This window comes from Gekko japonicus, unplaced genomic scaffold (genome assembly GCF_001447785.1).
Source record: "Gekko japonicus isolate JY-2015 unplaced genomic scaffold, Gekko_japonicus_V1.1 scaffold1313, whole genome shotgun sequence".
In the NCBI taxonomy this organism is placed as follows: Eukaryota; Metazoa; Chordata; class Lepidosauria; order Squamata; family Gekkonidae; genus Gekko; species Gekko japonicus.
This window is the reverse complement of record NW_015176011.1, coordinates 304,475-316,055: the sequence shown is the minus strand read 5'-3', so window position 1 is coordinate 316,055 and position 11,581 is coordinate 304,475. Positions and strand designations below refer to the sequence as shown.

General features: G+C 49.8%; 1 protein-coding gene across 1 annotated transcript in view; it reads left to right on the top strand.

Annotated features, from left to right (window-relative positions):
* The window catches only part of CLIC2 (chloride intracellular channel 2), a 29,235-nt gene that overhangs the window by 9,022 nt on the left and 8,632 nt on the right, over positions 1 to 11,581 (top strand). The window contains exons 2-3 of the mRNA XM_015426525.1: positions 2,733 to 2,842; positions 4,483 to 4,608. Coding sequence (XP_015282011.1) covers positions 2,733 to 2,842; positions 4,483 to 4,608 — 236 coding nt within the window. The remainder of the gene's footprint in view (positions 1 to 2,732; positions 2,843 to 4,482; positions 4,609 to 11,581) is intronic.

The following is an 11,581-nucleotide window of genomic DNA, read 5'->3' as shown; positions in this document are numbered from 1 at the left end:
AGATACGCGCGGGCGGGATCCCACGGATCCCGTGCACTGCGCGCCGTTGCTCCCCGGCACGATCACATGCCGGGGAGGAAGAGTCGGAGACAAGGGGGAGGCCGCCGAACTCTGCATGCTCAAGCATGCGCAGTTCGGCCGGAGGCCGGAATGTGCCGCCGCAAGGATGCGCGGCCGATCCCACGGCCGGTTTGAGCCGCTCTACTTCGCAAGAACCACCCAGGTAGGTGTTTCTTTTTAGTGCGGGTTTTCGTGCGGAAGAGACAGATCGGGGACGGGCAGGCAACGATTCCCAGATGTTGCCGTGGGATCGCGCCCGTTTGATCCGCCCCCGTTCTGTCTCGCTCCCGGACCAAAACCCCTCATATGAACGGGGCCTATGATTCTTTTATGAATTTATGGTCCAAACCAATACATTCATAGTGTAGTTACTAGAGTGTTGGACTAGAATCTTGGAGACCCAGGTTTGAATCCCCAGCCATGGAAACTTACTGGGTGACCTCTCTCTCTGTCAGGGTAACCTACTTTACAGGGTTGTTGGAGAATAAAGCAGAGGGGGAAATGATGCTGTAAGCCAACTGAGGAGAAAATTGGATATATGTAAACTGCTGCAGATCAAATGGCTTTCAAAGGCACAATAATAATAATAATAATCGTATGGCATTGTGTGGCAGAAGTGCTAGCTCTTTTTAGCATTATGCACCACTAGGTGGCGAGCTAGACTTGTTTTTAAGGGAAGAGACGTTTCAGAGGTGGCTTGCCATTGCCTGCCTCTGCGTCATAACCCTGGTATTCCTTGGAGGTCACCCTTCCAATACTAGCCAAGGCTGACCCTGCTTAACTTCCAAGATCTGACACGACCGGGCTAGCCTGTGTAATCCAGGTCAGGGCTTTAAAAGCACAGCTGGTTCAAGTCTCATTCAAATGTTGGCTACGCTAGCTGCACTATGGGAGCGTGATAGTGGCCTGTCTTATAGGGCTATTGTATTACTGAGATAAAAATAGGTATTAAGTGCTTTGAACCTTTTAAAATTAGTATTATTAGTTTTCTCTTAATCATTGTCAGGAGGAGAAGTTGGGGACTTGTATGTAATATCAGCTGCTGGAGTATTTGTGGCAAAGTTTCTTGAGCAGTCCCGCGCCAGCTTGTGCATAAAACCTCTCACACCAGTTTTCTGATTAGCGTTGATTGTTGCTTTTTAGGAAGCAATGGGGGGGGGGGTTGAACGGCAAAAATGCCCAGAGGGCAGTGTTGCCTATGTTGTAAGTTATTTTCAGCACTGTCCAAAACATGCTTTAAAAGAAATGCATGAGGAGATTTTTTTCCCCAGGATGATTCTTCAGAACCTTAAAGACTTCAAAACTTTGCTTTTTTAACATTAATGTTGGAAATTCTTTGAATACTCAGGGGTCATTTCGTAGAAATAAGATTCTCTGGGAGCTGTTTCTGCATCACCTTTCAAATTATATGTTTGCACTGAGTTGTCATGTGTGTGTGTGTGTGTGTGTGTTAAGTACTGTCAAGTCATTTCTGACCCTATGAATTGTCCTCCAAAATGTCCTATTCTTAACAGCCATTCTCAGGTCTTGCAAACTGAGGGCCCTGGCTTCTTTGATGGAATCAGGCCATCTCATGTTGGACCGTCCTCTTTTCCTCCTGCCTTCAGCTTTTCCTAGCATTATTATCTTTTCCAGTGAGTCTTCTCATGTGACCAAACAATGATAGCCTCAGTTTGGTCATTGTAGCTTCTAGGGAGAGTTCAGGGTTGACTTGGTCAAGAACCCACTTATTTGTCTTTTTGGCAGTCCACGGTATCCATAAAACCCTCCTCCGACACCACCTTTCAAAGGCATCGGCTTTCTTCCTGTCAGCTCTCTTCATTTTCCAGCTTTCACACCCATACGTAGTAGTCAGTGTTCCCTCTAAGCTGAGTTAGGGTGAGCCAGCTCAGTTTTTTAGCCTCCGGCTCACACATTTTTGTCTCCGCTCGGGAAGGAGGGCTCCAGAGCAAACTCATTTATGCAGCAGCCAAATCGCTGGCTTGCAACTTTCATGCCAGCAGCTCACAAAGTAGGATTTTTGCCCACAAGACTCCGCGGGTTAGAGGGAGCATTGGTAGTAAAGGGGCATGAATTAACTTGAACTTGGTCGCCTTGCTCTTAAAGATCTTTTCTTGCTCCTTCATGGCTCCCCTTCCCAGTTTCAATCTCCTGGTTTCTTGGGTGCTGTCTCCCTTTCGGTTGATGACAGAGCCAAGGAATCTAAAATCTTGAACCATTTCAGTTTCTTCATCATCAGCCTTAAAGTTGTGTAATCCCCCAGTAGTCGTTACTTTTGACTTCTTGATGTTCAGCTGTAATCCTGCTTTGGCACTTTCTGCTTTGACCTTCATCAGTGGCCGTTGACCTTCATTAGTGGCCGTTTCAAATCTTCACTGTTTCCTGCCAATAATGTGGTGTCATCGAAACATGAAATGCTCACGGATTTTCAAAGGCTGATCATCCTGTTTTGCTCACCCTGCAGGCCGGCTTAGATGGGGAAAACATTGGAAACTGCCCCTTCTGCCAGAGCCTTTTCATGGTTCTGTGGCTCAAAGGTGTCCGATTCAACGTGACAACAGTTGACATTACAAGGTAAGAGGAAGGAGGTGGATTGCGGACCTTTTCAGGGCTCTTTTTGTAGAAAAAGCCGTGCAGGAAAGGCTGATCATCCTGTTTTGCTCACCCTGCAGGCTGGCTTAGATGGGGAAAACATTGGAAACTGCCCCTTCTGCCAGAGCCTTTTCATGGTTCTGTGGCTCAAAGGTGTCCGATTCAACGTGACAACAGTTGACATTACAAGGTAAGAGGAAGGAGGTGGATTGCGGACCTTTGTGCTTTGAAATCTGGGTTTCTGCCCAGGACAAGACTACAGCTCTGTTCAGTGTGGGCTGTGAAAGTTGCTTCTGGGACGTGAAAGAATCTGGATTAAGTAATTTTACTTTATGTTAAACATTGTTTTGGAAGAGTGGAGAAAGAAGGTACAGTTAGGAACAGATTGTCAGTATAAAGCTGACGGGTCGAAGGGCAGTAGCACTATAACCTCGGAGCTGCAAAGGATCGTCAGAGTGCCTTATCAGAGCAGTGGGGGCTGGATCCCGCGACGCCTTTCCACCAAGTCTTCCTCCAACACAGAAATAATTCCTTCAACAAAAAAGACTTTTCTCCATCAGAAAAAAAAATTGGTTCTCCATTGGAGGAAGTCTTTCTCTGTCGAAGGAATTCTTAGTAGAAGGATGCTATAGGATCCAGGTTGGTGGAAGGAAGTTGTAGGATCCAAGAGAATTAGACCTTGGGTGGTGATGTTGTTGTTTTTTTTTAAAAAAAAGCCTCAGATCTTCCACTGGACCCCTGCCCCAGGCCCCGCCCTCCCGCACCTCACCCGGGGGGATGGCGTCCCCCCGCGTCCCCCCCAAAAAATTACCCCTGAGAAGGATGCTGTAAGATCCAGGTTAGTGGAAGGAAGTCGTAGGATCCAAGAGAACTAGATGGGTGTTGTTGTTGTTGTTGTTTAAAAGCTTCAGATCTTCCACTGGACCCCTGCAGTGTGTCCTGGAGAACCTTTCCTGGATCAGACACCCCTGCTTGATCACACCAAGGGCCTGTCTAGCCCAGCCTCCTGTTTTGTACAGGGGCCAGCAGCCAGATGCCACCTGAAGGCCTACCACTAGGCCCTGCAGCCCAAAGCCTCCCCTCTGCCCTCCAGCAACTGGTATTCAGGGGTACACTGTCTCTGAACATGGAGGTTTCATTGAGCCATCTTTTTACTTAATAGCTAAGCAGCCAATCATTCTGTAGACGCATCTGCCATGACTTTGTCTAACCCCCTTTTTGAAGCCTTCCAGGCCAGTGGCTGTCACTCACCACTAGGGTTGCCAGCCTCCAGGTGGGGCCTGGGGATCTCCCACTTTTACAACTGATCCCCAGCCGAAAGAGATCAGCTCCCCTGGAGAAAATGGCTGCTTTGGAGGGTGAACTCAATGGCATTGTACTGTGCTGAGGCCCCTCCCCTCCCCAAGCCCCGCCCTCTCCTGGCTCCACCCCCAAAGTCTCCAGGTATTTTCCAAACCAGACTTGGCAACCCTACTCACCACGGCAGCCAAAGTCCGTAAGCGAATGGTGCATTTTGTGGAGCACGGCTTCCTTTTGCCTGAGTTCTGGTATTATAGGACAAAACTCCATTTTCTCCACGCCATTTGTCATTTTATAAACACCTCTGTACCCTATTTCACGGTCAACTTCTTTTTCTAGACTTAAAAGCCCTAACTCAAAAATGGTAAGGGGGGGAAAGAACTTGGCACAGTCAAGTGGCTTTGTAGCAGTTCCTCAGATAGGAGAGGATGGGGTTAAGAAACCATCACTGAAGGTGTGGGAAGGGGCTGCAAGGCCAATCCAAAGGTAGTTTTTCTTCTTTCTTTCTTTCTTACTTCCACCACTGTTTAGGAAACCAGAAGAGCTGAAGAACCTGGCTCCTGGGATAAAACCTCCATTCTTGGTGTTCAACAAGGAGCTGAAAACCGACTTCCTGAAGATTGAGGACTTCCTGGAACAGACCCTGGCCCCTCCCAAGTATCTCCACTTTATCATATCTAATGCTTCCTTCCCCTCTTTCCAGCCGAATTCTCTAAAAATGCATCACCTTTCCCCCTCCTGATTATGAATGCAAAGAACAGTTTGTATGTGAGCAAAAGTTACATAAGATTGTGAGCAGGTCCCAAAGGATGCACCATGCCTCTGAACATCAGTGAGAACGATTAAGTTGGTTACTACTGCAATAGCCAGGGGTATCTGCAGCACCCGTGAAGCTGCTTTGCACCGAGTCAGACCATTGGTCCTCCATCTAGCTTGGTATTGTCTACTCTGGCTTGCAAAGGCTCTCCAGGGTCTCAGAGAAGGATGCAGGGCTGCCATGTCCTCCTCGACCCCTGGCAGGGGATTGGGGTGGGGGGTAGGGTTGCTAGATCCAGGTGGGGAAACTCCTGGAGATTTGGGGGTGGAGCCTGGGGAGGACAGGGACCTCAGTGGGGGACAATGCCACAGAGTCCACCCTCCAAAGCATCCATTTTCCCCAGGGGAACTGACCTTCGTAATCTGGAGATGAGCTGCCATTCCAGGGGGTCCACAGGTCCCACCTGGAGGTTGGCATCCCTATGAAGAGCCTTCCCCAGTCCCTGCTACCTGAGATATTTTTTTTTGTATTTTTGCATTTTTTTGTGTGTGTGCGTGTGTGTGCCCATGCCTGGAAGTCACGGTGACCTCTGGCAACTCCTACTGGGGCATGGAGGATGTTTCAGAGAAGCGGCTTGCTATTGCCTGCCTCTGCCTCCCGGCTCTGGTATTCCTTGGAGGTCTCCCATCCAAGTACTTGCCAGGGTCGGCCCTGCTTACCTTCTGAGATCTGACAAAATCGGGCTTGCCTGGGCTATCCAAGTCAGGGCCTACCTTAGGTTTTTTAGGTGGAGATGACAGGGCAGACTTTAGGATTTCCTACATACAAATCCTATGTAATACTTGCTGAGCCCTTCTCCCTTAAAAGGTGAGATTTCATTGGCAGCTGCATTATACCAAGCAGAACCTTTGATCTACAGCATCGTATCCTCTGATTGTTACCTGTTCTCCAGGATCTTGGAAGGAAGGTCTTTCCCTTCCTCAATACCCAACATCCGTTCAGTGGAAAGGCCAGGACTGAACCTGGGACCCCCTGGTATTCCAAGGCAGTGTTCTGCCCCTGAACCGTGGCCTCTAATACCTGTAGTGGGGTGGAATGGCCCTTCTCTTTAGCCCTGAAAGCTGCATGGATACATGAAGCTGCCTTATCCTGAAAAGACTTTTTGTCTATCAAGGTCCACATTTTCTACTCTGACTGGTAGCAGCTCTCTGGGATCCCAGGCTGAGGTCTTTCACATCACCTGCTATCTTGAACGGAAAACGTTGGGGATGGAACCTAGGAGCTTCTGCACGCAAAGCAGGTCCCCTGCCCCTGAGCCACCAACCATCCCACCGGGAGATGGGCAATTCTATCTGACCAAGTGACCGTTCCCACTGGGCCCTTCAACTGGAGTATCCCATTCAGTATGATAAAATGCATAATGTTTTATCTGAAACCATTCAAGCTGATCTGCCACCTTTTTTGTCTCTCATACGGTTCCTGTGCCTTGAACAGCCGGCAGTAAGACTACAGGCAGCGTCTTTCCCAGGGGTCATTTCGTAGAAAAAGAAGTGCAGGAGCTCATTAGCATAACTCATTAGCATAACTTATTTGCATGTGCCACACCCCCTGCCATCACTGGAAGTGTGTCAGAAGGCAACACCCACCTCTCAGGCTCCACTGGACTGTTTAGGATTGCTACGGGGGGGGGGCGGGCAGATCTGTCCTCTCAGAGGAGGGAGAGCTTGTACCTGAATAAAACTTGGTCTTAAAGGTGCCACTGGATTGTTTTGGACCGGGGGGCCCCCTCTGCAACTTATCTGGCTGCTTCTTGCTCTGACTGAGGGCTGCTGGGAGCAGGGGGTGGGGCTAGTTGTATGTTCCCGCCCCCTGGGCTCTTTACCACCGGAGCTCCACTCCTGTGCGCTCCTGCAGGAAATGATCCCTGGTCTTTCCTACTCTGGAGATGTATCACTCGGGAAATCTGTATCTGTTGACTTTCTGCCTGTCGTGCATCTGTTAGAGGCACAGGAGCCTTGCCACTTGCTGACTAGGAAGTGTGAATCTGGCGGTTGTGACATGCTAGAATTTAGGATGGGCCAAAGGAACAGGAGGATTTCTGGAATTTTTGAACCAGGAGGGGACCTGCCTTGGGACAAAACACTGGCTGTCCTGGGTGCTTTCTCTTGTGTACGTCTATAACTAAACATTGCTCTAAAGTCCCTGCCAAAAAAAAAGAAGTCCTAAATTTTTGTCCCTTAGGGATACTGGATTTATACCCCGCCCTTCACTACCCAAAGGTGTCGCAGAGCGGCTTACAAACTCCTTTCCCTTCCCCTCCCCACAACAGACACCCTGTGTGGTAGGTGGGGCTGAGAGAGCTCTTGACAGAAACTGCTCTTTTTTCGAGGACAGCTCTTATCAGAACTAGGGCTTGCCCAAGGTCATCCAGCCAGGTGCAAGTGGAGGAGTGGGGAATGAAACCCGGTTCTCCCAGATTAGAGTCCGCGCACTTAACCACCAAACTGGCTCTCTACACCAAACTGGCTCTCTAAAAGGAGCAAACTGTGTTGTTGGGCTCCCCTTTCCATAGCATTCAGAGGGACCTTTATGTGGTTGTTTTCCCTTGGCAGGAAGAATCCTGGAGACTTGTGGTCACTTTGCAGTAATCTGTACCTTTTTAAAAAAAAATCAGTAATTATAGGATGCAGAGAGCAAGCACATAGGCCAGCTGCGCTAGCACTACAGCAAGAGCAGCCCAGGACATTCAGTTTTTCATCCAGCTCCGGGCTGAATCCAAAACTTGCTGCAGTTCCTTTTGCCGTCTGCTTGACCAGACGTATTGAATTTTCAGCCATCACCACCCCACCCCTCAGGAGTGAATGCTTCAAGGTATATTCCAGATGAAGGGGAGGGCGGAGGATTTCTTGTCACAACCAGTTTGCTCATTGCTGCCCATCAACCGTAGGACCAAAGCTTAAAAGAGAAGGCTGTTTGTGTAAGAGAATCGCACTGACCACACCCACCCACACCATTTTAGTTCAGCATTGCTGCTCAGCAGTTTTATAGCTGCACTCATTTCCGCAGGAGTGGACTGGCCTTCTTACTGACCGGGAAAGGTCCCAGTGAGCTGAGGCCAGGAACACTGGTAGGGGCTGCAGGGATGGCTCAGCTCAGATGTCCGTTGTCAATGCTGCTGGCCAGGTCTGAAGCGAATGGTTGCTGTGGAACTGCCAAAGGAAGCCCATAGCTACAGTGGGGCTTTTGGGTGTTCCGCTTCCATTCTCCTCCGCCAGGTTGGTGTAGTGGTTAAGTGTGTGGACTCTAATCTGGGAGAACCGGGTTTGAGTCCCCAATCCTCCACTTGCAGCTGCTGGATGACCTTGGGCAAGCCATAGTTTTGTCAGAGCTGTTCTCTCAAGGACACTTCACTCAGAGCTCTCTCAGAGCTCTCTCAGCCCCACCTACCTCACAGGGGTGTATTGTGTGGAGGGGAAGGGAAAGGAGTTTATAAGCCACTCTGAGACTCCAAGTGAAGGGCGGGGTATAAATCCAATCTCCTCCTCCTCCTCCTCCTCCTCTTCTTCTTCTTCTTCAAGCCCCACAAGAATTTCTCCGGTAAATGCTTTTTTCAATCATTTAAAAACATTTTTTAAAAGGTGTGCACTCCTTTAAGCCGAGTGGGGTGCTGTGGTTGACTAATTCCTGCACTGAGTAAGTTGGAGTAGGTGACCTCTAGGATCTCTTCTAACTCTGTGCCAAGAAACTCGTCTCCTCTAAGAGAGCTTTTCTGCCTAAGTGTTTTCGGCTAAACATTAGGAAGAACGTCCTGACAGAGCAGTTCCTCGGTGGGACAGGCTTCCTTGGGAGGTGGTGGGCGCTCCTTCTTGGGAGGTTTTTAAGTAGATGGCTGTCTGACAGGAAGGCTGATTCTCTGAATTTAGGCAGGTTGCGAGAGGGAGGACGAGAAGGGATGAGCCAGTGCTCGGCTCTAGTGGTGGCACTTTCTTACATGCCCAGGGTAGCAGGAGCTCTACTGGTAGCAGGAGCTCTTTTGCATATTAGGCCACACACCCCTAGTGTAGCCAATCCTCCAAGAGCTTACAGTAGCCCCAGTAAGAAGAGCTCTGTAAGCTCTTGGAGGATTGGTTACACTAGGGGTGTGTGGCCTAATATGCAAAGGAGCTCCTGCTACCAGTAGAGCCCTTTATTTCTACTGTCACACCTACCATCTACCAGAACACTTATTCTCCACCACCCCTTCTCAGTCTGCTATTGCCACACTCTGGGGCTAAAATTTGCAGAAGCCTCAATGCTTTGCTTTTAAAAGGTTTGATTCCACAGTGGCTGAATCATCATCCTCAGAATTCTGGCTCTTCTTTCTGCACTGAGAACTTCAGCCCCATCAGGAAAACAAATTTGCCCCACAACCCACAAAATCCTGGCTGCATGCCTGTGCCAAGGCCTCAGTGACTGCTCGGCCCAGTTTGCTTCTGGGCTGCTTTCATATCCCAATCCGGCCCTGCGTGTAAACCTCAAAATGAAGGTGCATCTATGCAAATAAGCAAATGCCCTCTGACCCCCTCCTGAGTCTGTTTGGCCCCCTGGTGAGAGACAGATGGTTTGCAGGACCCGCATCTGTTTCCCCACCATGTTTGGGGAGGAAATCAGTTGGCTTGAGAGAGACGGGAACAATGCAAGGAAGTTCTGTATCAACCCAGGGAACAGACTGAGAGGGACGTGGAGAATACAGACAGTGCTGGGGGGGGCAGTAAAGATATTGCAAGGGAGTTCATGGATGCAGCCACCTTCATTTGTCTCCACTTCTGGGAGTCCGGAATGCTCAAGAACATCTTTTTTTATTGCTGCTGTTGTTTTTTGTCAACGGGCAGAGAGGGGAGGTGTCTGTAGCTGAGCCAAGAGAAACACTCCGGGCCCAAAAGGTCAGGAGAGCTGCCAAGATGCGCTCATAGCTGGCGCTGTCCCATCTCCGCCTCCAATTGTCCATCTGCAGCTGCAGTAAACAGGAGGCACTTTAAATGACCCCAGCTCCGGGAAGCTTCTTCAGCGCAGTACATCACAGCCACCAGGGCCTGCCAGATTCTGCTCCAGTGCTGCAAAGAGTTCCATCAAAGGGAGTAGTGCTGCAAAGAAGTGCTCTGGCCTGTTGCTGGCCATCCAGAGGAACTGGTTGGCCACTGTGTGAGATGGGATGTCAGACTAGATAGACCATTGGTCTGGTCTTCTTGTCTTCTTATGAGGGGAAGGCCTCGGCCTCTGTGCCCTGTTGTTGGCCATCCAGAGGAAATGGCTGGCCACTGTGTGAGAGGGGATGTTGGACTAGATAGCCCATTGGTCTGGTCCAGCAGGGCTCTTCTTATGTTCTTATGAGGGGAAGGCCTCGGGCTTTATGCCCTGTTGTTGTTGTCTAGGGGAACTGGTTGGTTGGCCACCACGTGAGACAGGATGCTAAACTAGACGGACTACTGGTCTGGTCCAGCAGGGATCTTTTAATGTTCTTATGAGGGGAAGGCCTCAGCCCCTATGCCCTGTTGTTGGCCATCCAGAGGAATTGGTTGGCCACCATGTGAGACAGGATGCTGGACTAGGTGGACTATTGGTCTGGTCCAGCAGGGATCTTTTAATGTTCTTATGAGGGGAAGGCCTCGGCCTCTATGCCCTGTTGTTGGCCGTCCAGAGGAATTGGTCGGCCACCATGTGAGACAGGATGCTGAACTAGATGGACTACTTGTCTGGTCCAGCAGGGATCTTTTAATGTTCTTATGAGGGGAAGGCCTCGGCCTCTGTGCCCTGTTGTTGGCTGTCCAGAGGAATTGGTTGGCCACCATGTGAGACAGGATACTGGACTAGGTGGACTATTGGTCTGGTCCAGCAGGGTTCTTCTCATATTATTATGTTCCCTGTACTAAAATACGATGAGCTACACAATTTCGGGATCGGTAAATGAACTTGCCTTGCATGTAGATTATCCCAGGTTTAAATCCCAGCTTTTCCACTCAAAAGGACTTCAAGTGGCCGGGCTGGGAAGGACCCCTTCCTGAGACCCTGGAGAGCTGCTGCCAGTCCGAGTGGCCAGTTCAGGCTAAGCACATCCATGGGTCATTATAAGCCAGATTCATAGGTAAAGTGCACCAGCTGAAATGCTCCCTCCCATACAAACTACTAGCTTCACTAGGGCGGAGTCCTAGGGCCCGTGCCTCTTACCTGTGTCCCAGAAAGGTGAAGAAATAACAAAGAAGCCAGTGTGGTACAGTGGTTAGGGCATCAGACGGGGACCAAAGAGACCCAAGTTCAAATCCCCACCCTGCCATGGAAGCTCGGTAGGTGATCGTGGGCCAGACACTGACTGTCTGTCTAGCCAGCCTCACAGGGCTGATGTGATGATAAAGGGGAGGAGAGCTCTGTGTGCTGGCCTGGAGCTCCTTGGACAAAAGGCAGGATAACAGTTCAGTGGTTAGATAGCAGCTGGTGCAGAGCTGCTGGGGTTTTGACAGCCCTCGGTTTCTGTGTTGGAATGGTAAGAAAGGGGGGGGTGAGGGCTGAACTAAAAAAGGGTTTGGATTGGTTCTGTTGAGAAACACAGGCTCCTATCTCCAGACTCCAGAGGGATAGCTGTTTTAGTCCAGTACAGCCAACAAAAAGTCTTGTGGATTAAGTTCTACGCTCCAGAAGCTGCTTTCTCAGATGCCTGAACTAAATCCTCTGTTAGGATATTGCAGATAGATTTACACAGGTGTAGGGGGGGAAGTTGCACAGAGAAGAAGAAGAGAAGAGATTGGATTTATACCATGCCCTTCACTTGGAGTCTCAGAGCGGCTTACAAACTCCTTTCCCTTCCCCTCCCCACAACCGACACCCTGTGAGGTGGGTGGG